At 56.3% G+C, this 16,511-nt stretch overlaps 1 protein-coding gene across 5 annotated transcripts in view; it reads right to left on the minus strand.

Annotated features, from left to right (window-relative positions):
• The window catches only part of STRN4 (striatin 4), a 27,274-nt gene continuing 10,763 nt past the window's right edge, over positions 1-16,511 (minus strand). For 2 of the 5 annotated variants that reach the window (XR_012001023.1, XR_012001025.1), the window contains 14 exons: positions 14,297-14,494; positions 11,965-12,106; positions 8,595-8,754; positions 7,905-8,018; positions 7,436-7,551; positions 5,744-5,919; positions 5,610-5,657; positions 5,152-5,273; positions 3,811-3,978; positions 3,511-3,651; positions 3,004-3,102; positions 2,744-2,830; positions 1,217-1,452; positions 1-972 (listed from right to left, as the gene is read on the minus strand). Coding sequence is in view for 2 of the 5 variants with exons in the window: in XM_072755433.1 (XP_072611534.1) it covers positions 1,283-1,452; positions 2,744-2,830; positions 3,004-3,102; positions 3,511-3,651; positions 3,811-3,978; positions 5,152-5,273; positions 5,610-5,657; positions 5,744-5,919; positions 7,436-7,551; positions 7,905-8,018; positions 8,595-8,754; positions 11,965-12,106; positions 14,297-14,494 (1,741 nt within the window). In the remaining 3 variants the exon portion in view is untranslated. Of the gene's footprint in view, positions 1,453-2,743; positions 2,831-3,003; positions 3,103-3,510; positions 3,652-3,810; positions 3,979-5,151; positions 5,274-5,609; positions 5,658-5,743; positions 5,920-7,435; positions 7,552-7,904; positions 8,019-8,594; positions 8,755-11,964; positions 12,107-14,296; positions 14,495-16,511 lie in introns of all 5 variants that reach the window. The other 3 variants (XM_072755433.1, XM_072755454.1, XR_012001024.1) reach the window with 2 other exon arrangements.

The following is a 16,511-nucleotide window of genomic DNA, read 5'->3' on the forward strand; positions in this document are numbered from 1 at the left end:
TCTTACTCCAAAGGGTTTATTGAGACAAGTTTCACATCCAAGTCCAGGGCAGAGGGGAGGGGGCTTATAAACAGGAACCTGGAAGGGGGCCTGAGGACTCAGGGCGGGACCCAAAAAAAGAGAGTGAAATAAATAGAGGAAGAGAGTGGAGGACCAGGAAAGGAGACACAGACTATCACACAGTGATAACGACATGAGGGTGGGGGGGGCAGGGCTCCATTAACATCCCATTTATTTATACAGATATACAGGGAGTTGTGGGGGACCCCTCCAGCCTCCATGCCCCAGAGAGGGGCAAACAAGGGGCATCTCTCCCCATGGGTGACCCTGTGGGGGCTGGGGGGCTGCCCCTGGAAGGAGTGCTGGGAGCGGTGGGGGAGGTAGGGGTGGGCACCTCCCCTGAGGGCATCACCTGCTCCCCGGGGGGTTACTGGCCCTGGAGGTGCTGGGTAGTGTCTGGAAAGCTGTGTTGAGGGAACTGGAGGGGAGGGTGGTGGGAGTGCTTCTGGGGTGGGCCAGGCCGGGCACTCTGCCTGAGGACAGCCCGGGGTCCAGCTGGCTCCACAGCTTCCCAGGGGGTCAACCACAGAGCAGAGGTGCCTGGAGCTCCTCCCAGCACAGCTGCCACTCAGGTTTGGGAAGATGGGAGAGGGGGGTTGGGGGTTCAAAGAGAGAACCTGGCACCTTCTGGCATCTTGGAAAAGCTGATCCCCAAGGACACCCAGCCCCGGCTGTGCTGCACCCAAGAAGGCAGCTCAGAAACCAGGACTGGGCATCAGGGCACAGAGAGGAAGCTCCCGGAGGCCATCCCGGAGGGTGATTCCTGAAGGAGGCTGCTCCCCAGGCAGATGCTTGGGGAAGGGACGGCCATGGGGGATGGCCTCCTGGGGAAAGGGCCGTTAGCACCACCAGGTTCCCAGGCAGGCGGGAAGAGCCAGGCCTCCAGGCCTCCAGACTGAGGCTGGGAGTCACCTGAGTAGACAGAAGAGAAGGAAGACTGGAGCATGACACCCCAGGTACAAGAGGGAAGGCTACCTCGGCCCTCTCTCTTGATGCCCAGGAGCTACCTTGATGATTCTCACAAGGTAACCCCGGCTACCAGGACGTGGCACCCTCTAGGAGTGCCAGGTGAAGAGATGTGTCTGAGGTCTCACTAGGGGTGAGGATACAAGGAGTTTCTGCCCTCCCAGACCAAGCCTCCTGCCCAGCCTCTCACCTCAGTCCCACCTGCCCGGCCCCACTCCCCAGCCGGTGTGGCAGCCAGGGTGGGGCCAGGTGGGCATCATACGAAGACCTTGGCCAGGGCATCGGCACCCGCACTGGCAATGAGGGCCTTGCTGGGGTGGCACGCGACAGCGTGAATAGCCTCTTCATGCTTCTTGCGGTGGGCTGTGATCTCCTGCACGCATGTTTTATTGTCCAGGCTCCACAGACGCAGGGAACAGTCGTGACCTACGCAGGTGTGGGAGCTGAAAGGGCTGCCCCCAGGACAAACCCCAGCTCCTCCAAACCTCACCCTCTGGATGAGCTGGCCTTGGCACTGGATAAAGGGCCCATCTTCTTCTCCATGCACCTCTCAACACCCAGGCTGAGGGAGAATCCTTTTGGCCTAGCCTGCTATCCATCATCTAGTTACCAAGTATTCACTGGGGACCTGTGTACTAGGCTAACCTCCCCAAGCCCAGGGCTGTTGACGTTCCGATGTGGCAGACAGTAAATAAAACAGAAAGAATGATGCCAGATGGTCAGCAGCACTGTGGATACAGGCTGGTCAGGGTGAGGACAGAAGGGCTAAGGGGGAACCAGGAGGAAGAGTCTTGCGGGCAGCAAGGCCAAGGGAAGGTTTGGAGGACTGGCAGGAGGTGGATATGGCAGTAGCAGCCTGAGCAGGAGTATGGGGAGGAGGAAGAGGTGGTCAGAGAGCGAGGAGCAGACAGGACTGGGCCTTGGGGCATGAGCCACCTCTGGAGATGACCTGACTTACATGTTAGAAGGAACAGCTGGCTGTGGTGGAGACTGGCTCTATTTGTCCTTTACAGTGGGGGGGCCCCAGGCCCTGTCCCAAACCCTCTCTCCCCTGGACTTGATGCTACTGACCACTCCCTCTACCATCATCCTTAGAGACAGCTGCTGCCGTCACACGGAAGATGAAGAACAGGCTTGTTGGGTGCCCGAGCCCGTCCACCTGCTCTATCATCCCATGCACTTGCTGGCTCATGAGCTCCCACAAGCTCGGTTGGTAGGGAGCAGAAGTGAGTGGAAGAAGGCCCCTTGCCCATGGCCTCTCTGATGGCCCATGCACACCCTCCACCTCCCTGGGGAGCAACGGCCCCTTTTCCACCTGCCCACGTCCCACCCCGTCCTGAGGCACAGCTCCACAGGAGCTGGGCTTCAGTGCTCTTATCCACAGAAAGCACGTGGTGGCAAATGCTAAAGATCCCATGGGGACTGAGAGACCCCAACTTCATTCCTGCAACCAACCCACCAGGCCGCAACCAAAACATATAACTTCTCTGAGCCTGTCCACATCTGCACGGCGGGTACAACACACCCACCCAAGAGGATTATCTGGATGAAAGGAGATGGAGGCAAATGCCTCCAGGCGGCTCTACCCAGAGGCTCCCTGCCCGTTCCCCTGCCTCAGGGAGCCCCGGAGTACTCCCTTGTGACCAGTGCCCACATCTCTTCCTCTTCTGCTCCCACACACCCTTGCTCTTTAGGAGTCAGGAGGGTCTGGACTTACTTCCCGACATCAGGAACACGCCGTTGGGGTCCACGGCAAGGCAGGTGACCGCGTCCAGGTGGGCAACCATGGAGTGCACAGATTTCCCTGAGAGGAGAAAGGGTGGGTGGCAGGTTACTTCCTCTCAGCATCTTGCCTGGGAAGGTGATGGCCCAGACAAAACGCTGAGAGCCTGCAGCGTGGGCACCAGGAGCTCTGCTATCTGGGCAGGCCCTGCCATGAGCATGAGTGAATGGTGGATGGAGAAGGTGGGGCCTCACCTGTCCGGCTGTCCAGGAAGCGGATGCCTCTGTCGTCGTGGGCAGTGATGGTGAGGGGCTGGTTTGGGTGACTCACCACCTGGTTGATCTGGGTTGGGCCTGGAAGGCAAGGAGGAGGGAAGGACGAGAGGAGAACCACGGCCCTACAGCCCTGCCCTATGCCTAGCTGTCCAGGAGGACTGGGCCCCCAGGGCTCTCCTGCTCAGGGTCATAGTACTTCCTCTGTAACCTAGGCACCGTGCCCCACCTGGGGTGGCACAGCCACCCACATGGAGCATCTGCTTTGCCAAGAGGCCTGATGATCTCTGTTCCCTCAGCCTTCCCAAGAGCCCCTCGCTGGCCACAACAGTGGCAGCTGGGACTTTACCTCCATCTGACACACAGCCCCCCGCAAGGGGGTAGGGAAAATGTCTTCTGTTCACTGGACATCGTCACCAAAGCCATAGGAAGGACTGAGGCCTGGGAAGCACTCAGATACTAGCCCCCGGCCCTGGGGCCCCCTCTTACCGCTGCTCCCCCGGGATTCCAGCGAGAGGAGGGCACTGCCAGCCTCCAGGTCATATAAGACAGTGTCGCCAGAGCGGAAGGAGGCCACAATGTGGGCAGGCTCGGTGCTGGTGAAGGCCACTGAGGTGGGGATCCCATGATCTGAGGGTAGAGGAGAAGAAAGGCTGCCTCACAAACCTGGTCCTGCCCCAGGGCTGTGGGACAGGACTTGGGAAAGCTGGGCCCTTGTCAGGAGTAACGCTCCTGCAGGGGCCTCCAATTATACAGCTCCTCTATGAGGTGTCGGCAGCCCTCACTCACCGCTAGCTGTGAGGAAGGTACAGAGGCAGGCTGGGCTGCTGCTGGGATCCCAGATACGGATGGTGCCATCAGCAGAGCAGGAAGCCAGGCGCTGGGAGGCGGGACTGAAGGCTAGGCCCCATACAGCATCCCCGTGGCCCTCCAGGACATGGCTCAGCACGCTTGGGTCTGGACGTACCAAAGGGAGACAACGGGCTACGTCAGGGCTGCCAGCTCCAACCTAGACAGCTGAGAGCCAGGCAGCTGGGCTGGGTCCACCCATTCACCCAGCTTCATACCTAGAGTCCTCATGGGCTCAGAGCTGTTACCCCTGGAACCTGCCCCTGCTAGCCACTCACACTCTGCCCACTAACACTTCTGGGAAGATTTTAGGACTCTGAAGGCAATCCAGAATGGAAGCTCCAGAGGGCAGGGATTATTCCCCCCTGTTCACTGCCATCCCCACAGGACCCATGGATAGTGCCTGGCACAAAGTAGGTGCTTGGGACACGATTTTTAGGACTTAGTGAAGGGGAAAAAGAACAATGGTGGCTTTGAGGCCCCAAGAACCTTTGCAGCCTGGGCCCTATTGGTTGGCCCCACCCATGCTCCCTGCAGTCTTTTCTGCCCAGAGCACAAGCCCTGCCCACTCTCTCCAAAGCTCCCTAGCCCTTCTCACCCCTGCCTCCCTGCTCACTGAAGTCCACACAGGGTGCTCAGTCAGGCCCTGCTGACGTCACACCCGTGCGTGGCAGCTTGCATGGCCCTGAGCACATACTACCTGGGACTGACCCTTGACCTTTCACAGGGTGGGACTGTTCTTAGGAAAACTGTGTCTTCTTCAAGGGAAGACACATACCTCTGAATTCTGTCTGCCATAACAACTGCTACACAGAGCCATGCATGTCATCAAAGTTATCAAAAGAGATGTCAGAGGATAGGCGACACACTTAACAGAAGTGACAGTGTAATCACTTCTCCACTTAACTTTTAAAGGTGCACCAAGGATCAAGGGCGAACTCCCTACAACCTGGCCCAACTAAGCTCTCCCCCTCCCCTGCTCTACTGTTCCTCACTCCTGCACTCAGCCACCAGAAGGCTTTGCACATGCTGGGGCCCGGGCCCAGTGCTGACTCAGAGTCCGCTCACCCACCAGCCCCTCTAGGAAACCGTTCCCCAAAGCCATCTCTTTCTTGCCTCAGCCTGTCTGACCCGTCACATGCTGAACACACTGCTCTATGCTCCCTCCCCTGGGCTGGGGGTGTACAGTTAGGCACAGGTGGATGCTGAGGGAATGCAGAAGCTCCTGTGGACATGGGGGCATGAGGGGAGGTGCAGACAGGAGGAGGGAGCTGTCCTCACCATAACCGTCATAGGGGTCCATGTTGAGGTCCGGAATCTTCCAGCTGTGGATGCGGGCATCTGCCCCACCACTGTAACAGCATTCGCTATTGCTGCCCATGGCTACTGCCAATACAGGACCCCTGCAGGATGCAGAGGTGGTGAAGGGGAGATGAAAAACTCCATCTCACTCCTTTCCAGGCTCCCCACGATGGGACCTTGAAGTCCAATGCTAGATTTTTCAAGGATGGTCAAAAGAATTCAGCATCTGGGGCTCTGGTTGTGCCACCCAGGCCTGCCTTCCCCCAACTCCCCATGCCTGTTTCCTTCTCTTGAAGGGTGAGCTGAGAACCAGCTCTGGGACACTTGGTCTGCAGAGCACAAGGATCAAGGGGGTGCGTGTGCAGAGGGCATTTGGCCCCCTGGGGTAGCAGTGAGTGGGCCAGGAGCCAGACTGCCTTTGGGGGGCACTTCCCTACCTGTGAGCCCGGAAGGCATGGATAGGTTCCACATCTAGTGCAGCATTCCTGTGGGGAGGCAGAGGAGCCAGATGTCACTGAGAGGCCCTCATCACTCAGAACTCTACCTCCCCCTCTGGGGTTGTCGCCCTTACTTCTTGGCTGTGACAGCCTTCTGTAGGTTCCAGAGCTTCAGTGTGCCATCTTCAGAGGCGGTGAGCAAGGCAGACTGGCTGTGGTGGAAAGCCAGGGAGCGCACGCCGTCGTAGTGTGAGCGGAGAGTGAACTTGGGGTTCCATGTCTTCTTAAAGGCATCTTTGCTGTCAGAGAGCTAGAGTGGGGGGAGCTCAGTGTCCCAGCAGTCCTGTGGATGCCAACTGGCATCCAGGATATCAAGGATCTGCCCCTTCCCTACCCAGACCCACGTGGAGCATCCTCACACACTGGGCTCCAGCCCCAAGCACCCTGTGTGCAGCACCCCTCTGAACACTCAGTTCAAAGGGGGCCTGGGGAAGACAGGCAGATCACCCCACAGTGCACAGGAACTATGAACTAGAAGCAGTGCTAGGAATTAAAAATGAACTGGGAAGAGACACCCAAGCAGCCTGACTGCCTCTGTGGCAGTCAGTAAGGCATTCCTGAGGGGACACCAAAGGAACAGGACTTAACCAGATCCAGGGAGGGGAATGAAGGAGAACACTGCATGTGCAAAAGTCCCTGTGGCTGCCAGAGCAGATCTAGAGCCTGAGAGGAGGCCCTGGTTACAAAGCAAGGGACAAAGTGACAGAAGCTGAGACCAGAGCCACGTTTGTGAACTGACATGGACTGGAAAGATGTGAATGGCTGCAGAGAAGCTAAGGGGTCACAAGAGAATCCTCTCAGGACAACAGGAGGCCACAGAGACCACACATTAGGGGTATTCTAGAGTCACTGTACATGCCCTGGGAGGTGGTGGTGTTGCTCTGTGCATGGAGGATTCAGGAGCAGCCAACTGGGAAAGATGATGAGCAGACTGTCAGGCAAGACTCAGTGTCCTGTCCCAACATAAGGTTCACACCACCTAACCAACCCCCTTTCACGTGGGCTCTCTCCCCCATGGTCCCCACCTGCACCATCACCACTGCCCTAGCTCTTTAGGGCCAAAGGCTCTGCCGCTACACGGTTACCCCCTCACGGGCACATCCCCTGCTCAAAGCCTCCGTCTTGGCCCCACTTCCTGGCATCCTATAGCAGTGCCTCAAACCCTGCTGGCATCACCAACCACTTGAAATTCTGCTACAAGCCATGGTGGTGTTCTGCTTCAGGGAAATGCACACACACCCCCGATTCAGAAACTATCAGCGAGCCAGAGGCCCCTCTGTGGGTACTGGGCTCAGAACACTGGCCCTGATGTCTCCTTTCCTCTGGCCCATTGGCCACCAGCCCCACTTGCACCTCGTTTTGGGGTTTCTGGCCACAAAGGTCAGTTCAATGCCCATCTCCTGTCCAGACCATCTTCCCTGCACTGTGCTGACCCTGGGCCCCCTTCCTTGCTGCCAGCCTGCGGGAGGCCAGGACTTGAGATGCACGTAAGCCACAGGTGGAAGGGAGTGTGGCCTGAAGGAGTTGAGTGCCGGCTACACCCCAGTGTCTTCCAGGCCCTGCACCTCAGTAACCTCCCTAAGCCCCCTCAGCCCTGTCTGCACCCCTCCGTAAACCAGGGTGAGCTGCTGAATGACCTCACAGCATCCTCTCACTAGTGGACTGAGCGCAGCAGGCAAGGCACCCAGTAACAGCTCAGCGAGAGCAGGCACAGCATAGGATGCCCAAGGAGGCCCCTCGGGGGAACAGGCAGCCCGAGAACTTACATCACAGCTGAGGTCGTTGTCGTTGGTGACGGTGAGATCTGCCAAGTCCCCCAGGCTCACCTCCCCGCCCCCGATAGTGTCCATGATGAAAACGTCTGAGGAGAAGCCAAAGGAACCTGGTAGGGGGAGGGGAGGGGGGGGCAGAGAGGGGTGGGGGGAGAGAGAGAGAGAGAGAGAGAGAGAGAGAGAGAGAAGCAGAGAAGGAGGTAAGGAGTCAGAGAGCCAGGGAGAGGACAAGATCAAGAATCACAGCTGGAAAGAGAGAGACAGGGAGAGACAGACAGACAGACAGGGCAGGACAGACAAAAAGAGAGGGAGACAGACAGACAGACGAACTTTTGCGACAGGGAGGCTGCAGACTAGAGGCCAGGCTTTGACCCTGAGGACACAGAAGCCCCGGGCTTAGCTCTGCAGCACCCCTACGCCATGGTGCCCCAGGGGACCGGGCCAGGGTGCAGGGGCCTCTTACCTTCGTGTGGCCGGGGCTGGGGTGTGCCAGGAGGGGGACCAGTCACTTTAGGGGGCAGCCCATCCACATCCCGAAGGTCGGCCAAAATGCCTTGGAGTTTAACCCGCCGGCTTTCTGCAGGGACAAAAGTCCAGGGCTGGAGTTGCCCACCAGTTCCACCCAGCTGCTAGAAGCCCCTCCTGTAAATGTGAGGCAGTCAGGAAGCCCCGGTCCCAGAGAGTACTGGGGCTCCAGGTGGGAGTGGGGGACGGGCAGAGGGGACACAGTGAACTGAGACCCTCTGTGGTCCCAGCCATCCTACGTGACCGCTAAGGGCCTTGTGGCTCAGAGTCACGGAACGGGAGGAAGATGCAGCACTGCCCTGTCAGCCTCTCCCCACCAGGTCCTCATCCGGTTTCTCCCTGAGGGCCGCTGAGACCTAGACTCTCAGGGAGGGCTGGAGACCCCCCTCAGGGAGGGCTGGAGACCCCACTCCGGGAAGCACTGGGCCTTCTGCATCCCCGCAGGGATTTTCCAGGGAAGGGGTGAGGGCCTGGCCACCACAGTGTCGGCCTCCTGCTCTCCTTGGCCACCCTCCTTTCAGGAAGCGTATCCGTCCGGTGGAGACCCTGGGGCAGGAAGCAGCTGCAGGCGGCTGTGTGTGCCTCTACCTCGCCTGGTAAGGAAAGCTGGCCAGGAAATTCCGCTTACCCAGCTCATGGTGGGTCCCCTCTCCCGTGCATCGTCGAGGGTCTGGGGAGCCCTCCCCCTCCTCTCCTGAGCCCAAGAAATCGAACTCATTGATGGCATCCTCAGAGTCATCCTCCTCGTCCTCGTCCTCCATCTCGGGCACTAGGGCTTTGGAGGGAAGCTGGGCATGGAGAAAGCCAGACAGGTCAGGAGGCTCTGGCCCAGAGCCCAAGCCCACCCAGTCTCCAGGGCAGAGAAGCCAGGGTTCCTGGCCTCCACCTCACCCTGCGCCCTGCTTAGAAGCATCCTGCGTGCCAGCCACCAGCTCCCCTTCCCTTCCTTCAGTGTCCTTCCCCCTGCAGGGCTCCCACACACACACTTTGGCAGCTGTGCTCCCCCTGCTGGAAGCCTTCAAAGGCTGCTCCTTACTAGGGCCAGGGAACTGGCAGTCCCCTACCAGGGCTTTGCCCACCTCTTCCCCATCACTACTACCTCCTCTTCTGATTCCTCCCAGGACCCTCCTCCTGACTCCTGCCCTCTTCCCACTCCCTCCCCTGCTACAACCCCCACCCCCTCAGCACAGTACTTCTCAGGAAAAAAAAGTCAAGTGAGATAGTCTGTTTTAGGACAGAAGAGAAAGATACGTGCGCCTACATGCACAAGTGTGTGTATGGAGGCGCACAATTCAAGTGGGAACAGATGCCTGGGTAGAGCAGTCGCGCCAGCTTCTGTGACTTATTCAGCGCACTAGGCAAGCATCCCACGTGACTTCACCAGCTTGTGAACAGTTACCATTGCTGCACTTAATGTGAGCAAACAGGCTGAAGCAGGGATACCCTGCACCTCAGGTTCCCAGTCCAAGATACACTAACACAGCTCCAGACCGTGAGCCTCCCAAGAGTTCTGAGTCTTCCTTAAAACTTTCTTGGGTGCCTCAAGCTTTGTTTTCTCACAGGACAAGCGCATGCTACTTTTGGGACGAGAGAAGACAGCACTGCTCTTCCATCCTGAGATGTAGGACTCCAGGGCAGGTGAGTGCCAGCGTTCCTCCCCGTCAGTCTTAAAGCAATGCTAAGAACCAATCCTCTTGTGTTCCTTGATTCGTGCACCTCAACCTAGCCCAGACTTGGGATTTCAGGGCAGCATGGCATCTGCATTTCCCCACATGAATGCCTTTCACACACAGCCTTCTACAATGACATCTTGTATATGACCCTTTACCCTCTCATGATGCAGTTATCACTACATTGTGCACAAAGTGCCATCCAGGGGCTGTATGCTCAGAACCTCAAAGACCACAGAAAATGGCTTTAGGGAGCCCCAGAATTTTCACAAACAGTTCTGATCGCTGACTTTTGCTTTAAGTGCTGGCTTAAGAACACACCCTACTCCAGCACTGGGGTCTGACTACCACTAGCCTCAAATACTGCCTCTTCCAGGGATGTTTCTCCCTCTAAAAGTGTTCCCTGACTAGATCAAGTTCAGGGCACCCCCAAGGGCCTGCCTCAGTCAGACTGCAAGCCCCCTGAAGGTGTGGTCGATCTGCCCACAGGCTCAGCACTCCAAGCTGGGACTGGAGTCAAAACTGCTCAGGCATCTGGGAGGGGCCAGCCTCTGGTCTGTATGGGAGGGCCAAGGGACAGGTCAGGGTGACCTCCTCTTCCTTCTCTATGGAAGACCCGGGATCCAGGTTTAGGCAGCACACCAGGAGAGGCAAGGGGGGTGCACTGGGGCTCCACAGGAGGATGGCCACATTAACAGGCATTCTCAGGGTCTCAAAAGAGAGGGTGCCTGTCTATTTCTGTTCTGCCCTCTGGGCACAGCACTGCTCATACTGCCACCACTGATCACTTGGTACGGCCAGCCATAGGGGAGCCAAGGGCTTTGTGTGCATGAGTTCATGTTAATTAAATCCTCAACAACCCAGAGCCAGGGACTCTGGTATCATGGCTAAGACATGCCCACAGGCACAGAGCCAGGCCAGCAGCCACTCCTAGAGTCTCGGAGGTCTTTGGAGTCAGTCTGGTCACCGCAGGTGCATGGGGGGAGAGTGCAGGCTGTGGAGGCATGAGACCCCTGCATAATAAGCCACCCCAAAGGGTCTGCGGGACAAGCGTGGTGACAGGCACGAAGTCCTAAGGGAGTACAGTCAGCAATGATCTCTGCTAAGAGGAGCAGAGAGGGGCGGGCAGGCTTCCCAGAGGAAGATGCGGTAAGAGCTGAGAGAGGAGTGAAAATCCCAATAGGGGCTCAGGGCCATCCCGACTTTCCTGTAACACAGCTCTAGTGTGCTGGCTCTATGCACTCCCTGAGAGCCCATGCCAGGCGGGACCCTGGGCTGAGCCAAACGGGGACACTGGAGACAGAGCGGCCAAGACAGAGCTAGTGCTGTACAGCCATGGGGACAGCAGGCAGGGAGGGCCTGGGGTGGTCAGGGTCCAGATGGCTCCAACTCTGCCAGGGGAAGGGGAGGAAGGGTGGGCAAGAGGTCAGAAAGGGCTGCCTGGAGGAGGGGTGCTAGCTAAGGTGAGGCTGTAGGAGGCAGGGAGGGGTTCTGATGGGAAGCCCACACAGAGGCCCCCCTGCATGGGCACGCCGCTAGCCACACATTCACCCACACCAGGGACCGGACCTCTGTCTCCGCATCGTTGCTGTTGGCACAGAGCTACACCCACAAATGCCCAAACTGGCGTTTATCAGATAGGTGAGCCCAGGCCCTGCCTGAGGTTAGGGCTGCTAAAATGGCAGGAGCACAGTGGCTCGGAAAATTGAGGAGCAAGGGTTAAACGGGGTGGGAGCCATTACCGTGAAGCCAAGTTGAGACCTGGACTCTACCCTGCAGGCAGTGCCCTGGGCTTAGGCCCTGACACAAGAGCACACTGGACACTTGCACCTACAAAGTCCCCCATGGGACCCCAACCTGGCCCCAGGATGGGGCCAGGGCCCTGCCACATCCACTCTAGGTGCTGGGGAGAGAAGATCAAGGAAACCCCTGCAGTCCCTGCCTGACAGAGCTCACAATCTATTGAAGGAGAAGACAGAGAGCCACAACCATGCCAAAAATATCTCTGTGCGACCACGATGAGGCTAGGCCAAGAGAGAGGGCTGTGAGAGGGCAGTGCATGGCTGGCCCAGTCTGGAGAGAGTTCAGGTCTCTCCAGAAAGAATGTGAAAGCTGAAGGGAAGATGGAAGAAGACAGGAGTTAGGTGACACAGTACTGAGGCAGGGCTTGGCTGGAGAGGGGATGAGGACCCTGGGAAAGGACAGGGTCAGGCCACACACAAACCATGCCACAAAGGGAGCCCCAAGAGCACCCATAGGTGATCTACTATCTGCAGCTGATCCACAAAGCAGGTAGCCCCCTGGAGGCGGGAGGGGAGGGAAGCGCACCTTCACACGCTGCTTCTTGTGCTGTACGCTGTCCAGCTCATCGTCCTCATCACTGTCCTCGTCCTCACAATTCTGCAGGAAGGGGATCTGCTCCAGCACCGAACCACTCAGGCGTTCTTTGCCATCTTTGCCTGCTGCATTCCTGCCCATGACAGGGGGACAAAGGGGGCATTAGTCCTGCCAGGTGACAAAGCTCGGATAGGAAGGTGCCAAATCACCATGGCCAGAGCCTCGACCCAGCCCTCAAGGGGACTGAGCCCACTGTGACCTCAGCCTGGACTCCCTCCAATCCCGGCCTTATCAGATAGGTGAGCCCAGGCCCTGCCTGAGGTTAGGGCTGCTAAAATGGCAGGAGCACAGTGGCTCGGAAAATTGAGGAGCAAGGGTTAAACGGGGTGGGAGCCATTACCGTGAAGCTCCCTCCAATCCCGGCCTCCACCTGACCCTCATTCACCTAGACCTGACCACCCTCACTTGGACCACGCACTGGGTCCAACTACTGAGCTCTGAGCTGCCGCCCCACCACACATCTGCCTGCACATACTGAATCAGGGGAGTTGGACAGAGTATGCGCCACTGACTGAGCAGCCCCCTTTCCCACAGCCCGGGCAAACCACAGGCGCAGGTCAGGCAAGTGGCAGACATACCCGGCAGGAAAGAGGAACTGGTCATTGTGCAAATGTTTGTGTCCCTATTGCCAGCCTTGCCGCCAATAAGCCTGTACCCTCGGACTGACAGATGGCCTCCTGTTTCCACTCCTAGCCGACTACCTAACGACTCTGGATAATATGTTTTAACAAAGGAAATATCTGCCAAACCGGAGTCCAGGGTAGAAAAGTGGGTGGAATTCAGAGTTTGGATAAATGCAAACATCCTCCTTTCTTGCTGCTAGGTCGATGCCCTAGAGTTCTTGCCAACTGCCCAGGTATGTGGTTACTGCCTGGAGGACACATCTCTCCTCCAGGTTGCCAGACACAGCACTCCCTTCCCAGCCACCATGTGCACAGCCTCTGGCAACGAAGCAGGTCTGTGCTCTGCTGTTGGACACCACTCAGGTTTCCTCCTCAATACTGGCTGCACGAGCTCAGCCTCCTTTGCTGTCGCTTCTAGCTTTCAAATCCCACCTGCATGCTGGTGACCTAGAGGTGAGTTTGGAGTCCAGCCCCACCCAGCTCGCTCCAGGCTGGCTCCTATCACCCGTCCTGGGGGCGACCCAGCACCACAAACTCCACCCGCCCTTTGCAGCCCCCTGATGTCCCTTCTACTCCTTGTCCTTCCCACTGCAGTTGATGATGCTCCCATCACTTGGACCAAGCCCCATAGCCACCCCCTCATTTCCTTCCTCTCCCCTATGTTCATTTCTTTAAAAAGAAAACCCACGGAGAGAGAGGCTGGCCACTTCTCACCCCTGCCGCTCACAGCCCCCACCTCTTGCCTGGATGGCACAGGAGGCTCCTCACTGCTCTCCTGCTCCCAACGCTGCCCTACAGCTTCTCCTTGAAGCCGACCAGCTCACTAGATTGTGTCATACCCCTGCTCGAAACCACGGGCTTCCCACAACCCAGAGAGTAGAATCCGAATTCCCTATCGTGGCCACTACGGCCCATTTGATCTGACTCCTGAGATTTCAGTCTCACCACAGACCACAAGCCCCATGTGCTCACTTGCTACAGCCGCACTGGCCTTGCTACAGGTTCCTGAACATGCCCAGCGGAACCCTGATCATCGCCATTCCCTCTGCCTAGAACATGCTCCTTCTGGTACTTGTGTAGCTCACTGTCCCATTTCCTGCAGTTTTCTGCCCAGATGTCACCTCCATGAAGAGTGCCCCTCCCCCAACCGTGCCATTTTCCCCACTTCTTTTTTCCCCCCTTTCTCTGCATGCTGAACATCAGCACCTGTCAAGTTATTTATGTTGACCAGTAACCAGAGAGGACACAAGGAACCTGGAAAAAGGAAAAAAAAGCTCCTTGGGGGGTGGAGGCCATTTCACACCCTGCCAGGCCCCAGTTTGCCACCCAGGGTCAGCCTCTAGTAGCTAAGCAGCATGAGGCCTGAGCCTCTGGAAGGCAGATGGGCTGGGCATAAGCTGTGGCACAGATCGGCTAGAACACGAGGCCACAGAGGGTACACACAGGGGGACCCAGAACAGGATCCAGGGATCTCGTGAAGGGCCCGAGAGGGCTCTGGAGCAAACCAGCCCACAATACACTCCAGGAAGGAAGTAGCCACCAGGGCAACCCAGCAGCACTGCTGGCTTTTCTGACACTGGCCTTCACCAGGAGGAGGGGAAGCAGAGGAACGAACCTGTCAGGGCTCACCAAGGGCTCACCTCTTGATCTGCTCTTCAATCTGTTTCACCAGCAGGGATTCACCGCCACTGAGGCCCCCGGGACCTGGTGTGGCCCTGGGGCCCCCTTCACTGGGCTCCACAGCCCCGTTGAGCTCCAATGAGCGGCCCAGCAGGGAGCGCACGCGTTTGGACCGCATATCCAGGATGGTGTCCGTGTAGCCCACCTCTTCCAGGTACCTACAGGGAGACAGAACCAGGGCAGGTCAGGCCTCCCAGCTTCTTTATATTCAATGGGGGCGGATGCAAACAGGGACAGGCTTTTTGGAGAAGCAGGTTAAGATTATATGCCAGTGTTTTAAATAAGTATAAACCTGACCTTACTGCTCCACTTTCAAGTCTATTTCCGGGGGAAGCCTTTATGTACCAGCACAGTGCAGTCACACAGATGCTAGAGGGGATGCTGTATGGACAGCCAGACCGCAGGGGCCATGCTACATGCCCACCATGGGGGACTGTAGCCGCAAATGACTGATGGGGCCACAGAGGCACAAAATAAAGGAGGGGCAGAGGGCCAAGATGGCCATAATAAATGGCTTAACAAAAATCATAAGTTATGCGATCCACACAATTCATGTGTTGGTTAAAATAAAAAAAAAAGCACTAACATGTGTACAAGTACAGGACACACACAAACATATATTTGAAGTGTGCCCCCACGAGGCCTGGAAAGATACATACTCAATGCACTCGCAGAAACCTTCGACCTTCAACCTTCGGAATAGGGATTAGAGATCTAAAAGCAACCTTTGCAATTTACTCCACTCACTTCTACAAATGAGCATTTATTACTTCCACAATTTAAAATAATGGAAGCTAGCTGGCACTGGTCTGAAAGTTACAAATAGAGAAAAAAATCAATTGTGCATATCTGTGGGTATCTGGTCCTCTGGAGGTTCGTTCAGAAGCCTTTTATGTTTACCATGCCCTGGTTCCTTTGGGACCCCTGGGCCTGTGCCTCACATGCTAGAGCATACCTGCCTTCACCTGCTGTCTCGTCCCAAGTGCCTACCCGTGGCCGAGGCCTCCTCCTCCTCACCAGAGGAGACACAGAGAAGCATGGTGGTGAAGACGCTGGGCTCTGGGTACAGACTGCCTGAGGTCACAAGACCCTCCATTTAAGAGTTACCCTCATCTTATGACAACACATGGCCTCCCTGCACTTCTGTTGTTAGGGGAATACTAGTAGTTGGCCACATGGGAATGCAAAACACTCAGCACAGGGCCAGGCACATAACAGGCACCTCGCAAGTGCTGCCTATTACAACTGTTTTGTCACTGCTGCTGGCACACACTGCAAGCTAGCAGGGCGCTTCCAGACATTCAGCTTGAGGAAATTGGGGATACGGACAAATAACTTCCTGATGTTTGTCATACTACAGAACCATCTTTGATGAAATGCACAAGAAATGATTGGCTATAGGAAGTGATAGTTATCCCTGTGACTGGCAATTTTATGGTTCTTAAAATGATGCAACCTAACTAACTTATATGGAAGTCCATAACACTTAACAAACATGATGCAGTATAAAACACCAAGAAGCGGAGTGCTTGCTTTTATGAAACACAGACTGGGCCCCACCAGAGACACCAAAATGCTTACAGGTGCGTGAGACTCCCTGGGTAGTGGTGGAATTATGAGTGATTTTTATGTGTGTGTGTTTCCCTATGTTTCTCGAGTTTTCTAAAACACACAAATCTCTTTAATACTAAAAAATAATTTGACATAACTTGTTTTTGTTTTGGTTTTTGGTGGGCAACAAAGTTTACTGAGCTCCTAAAGGGAGGGGGGGACCAAGAGGGTTGCCCTACCCTTTTTTTTCTTTTATTTTTTTTTATTTATTTATGATAGTCACAGAGAGAGAGAGAGAGAGGCAGAGACACAGGCAGAGGGAGAAGCAGGCTCCATGCACCGGGAGCCTGACGTGGGATTCGATCCCGGTCTCCAGGATCACGCCCTGGGCCAAAGGCAGGCGCCAAACCGCTGCACGACCCAGGGATCCCCTTTTCTTTTAAGTGAGAGACTTCTAGGCACCTGGGTGGTTTTTGTTTTTGTTTTCTAGATTTTATTTATTTATTTATTTATCTATTTATTTATTTATTTATTTATTTATTTATTTTTTTAAATTCATGAGAGACACGGTGGGGGGGGGGGGGTAGACAAGGACACAGGCAGAGGGAGAAGCAGGCTCCATGC

The sequence above is a fragment of the Vulpes vulpes genome, chromosome 1 (genome assembly GCF_048418805.1).
Source record: "Vulpes vulpes isolate BD-2025 chromosome 1, VulVul3, whole genome shotgun sequence".
Classification (NCBI taxonomy): domain Eukaryota; kingdom Metazoa; phylum Chordata; class Mammalia; order Carnivora; family Canidae; genus Vulpes; species Vulpes vulpes.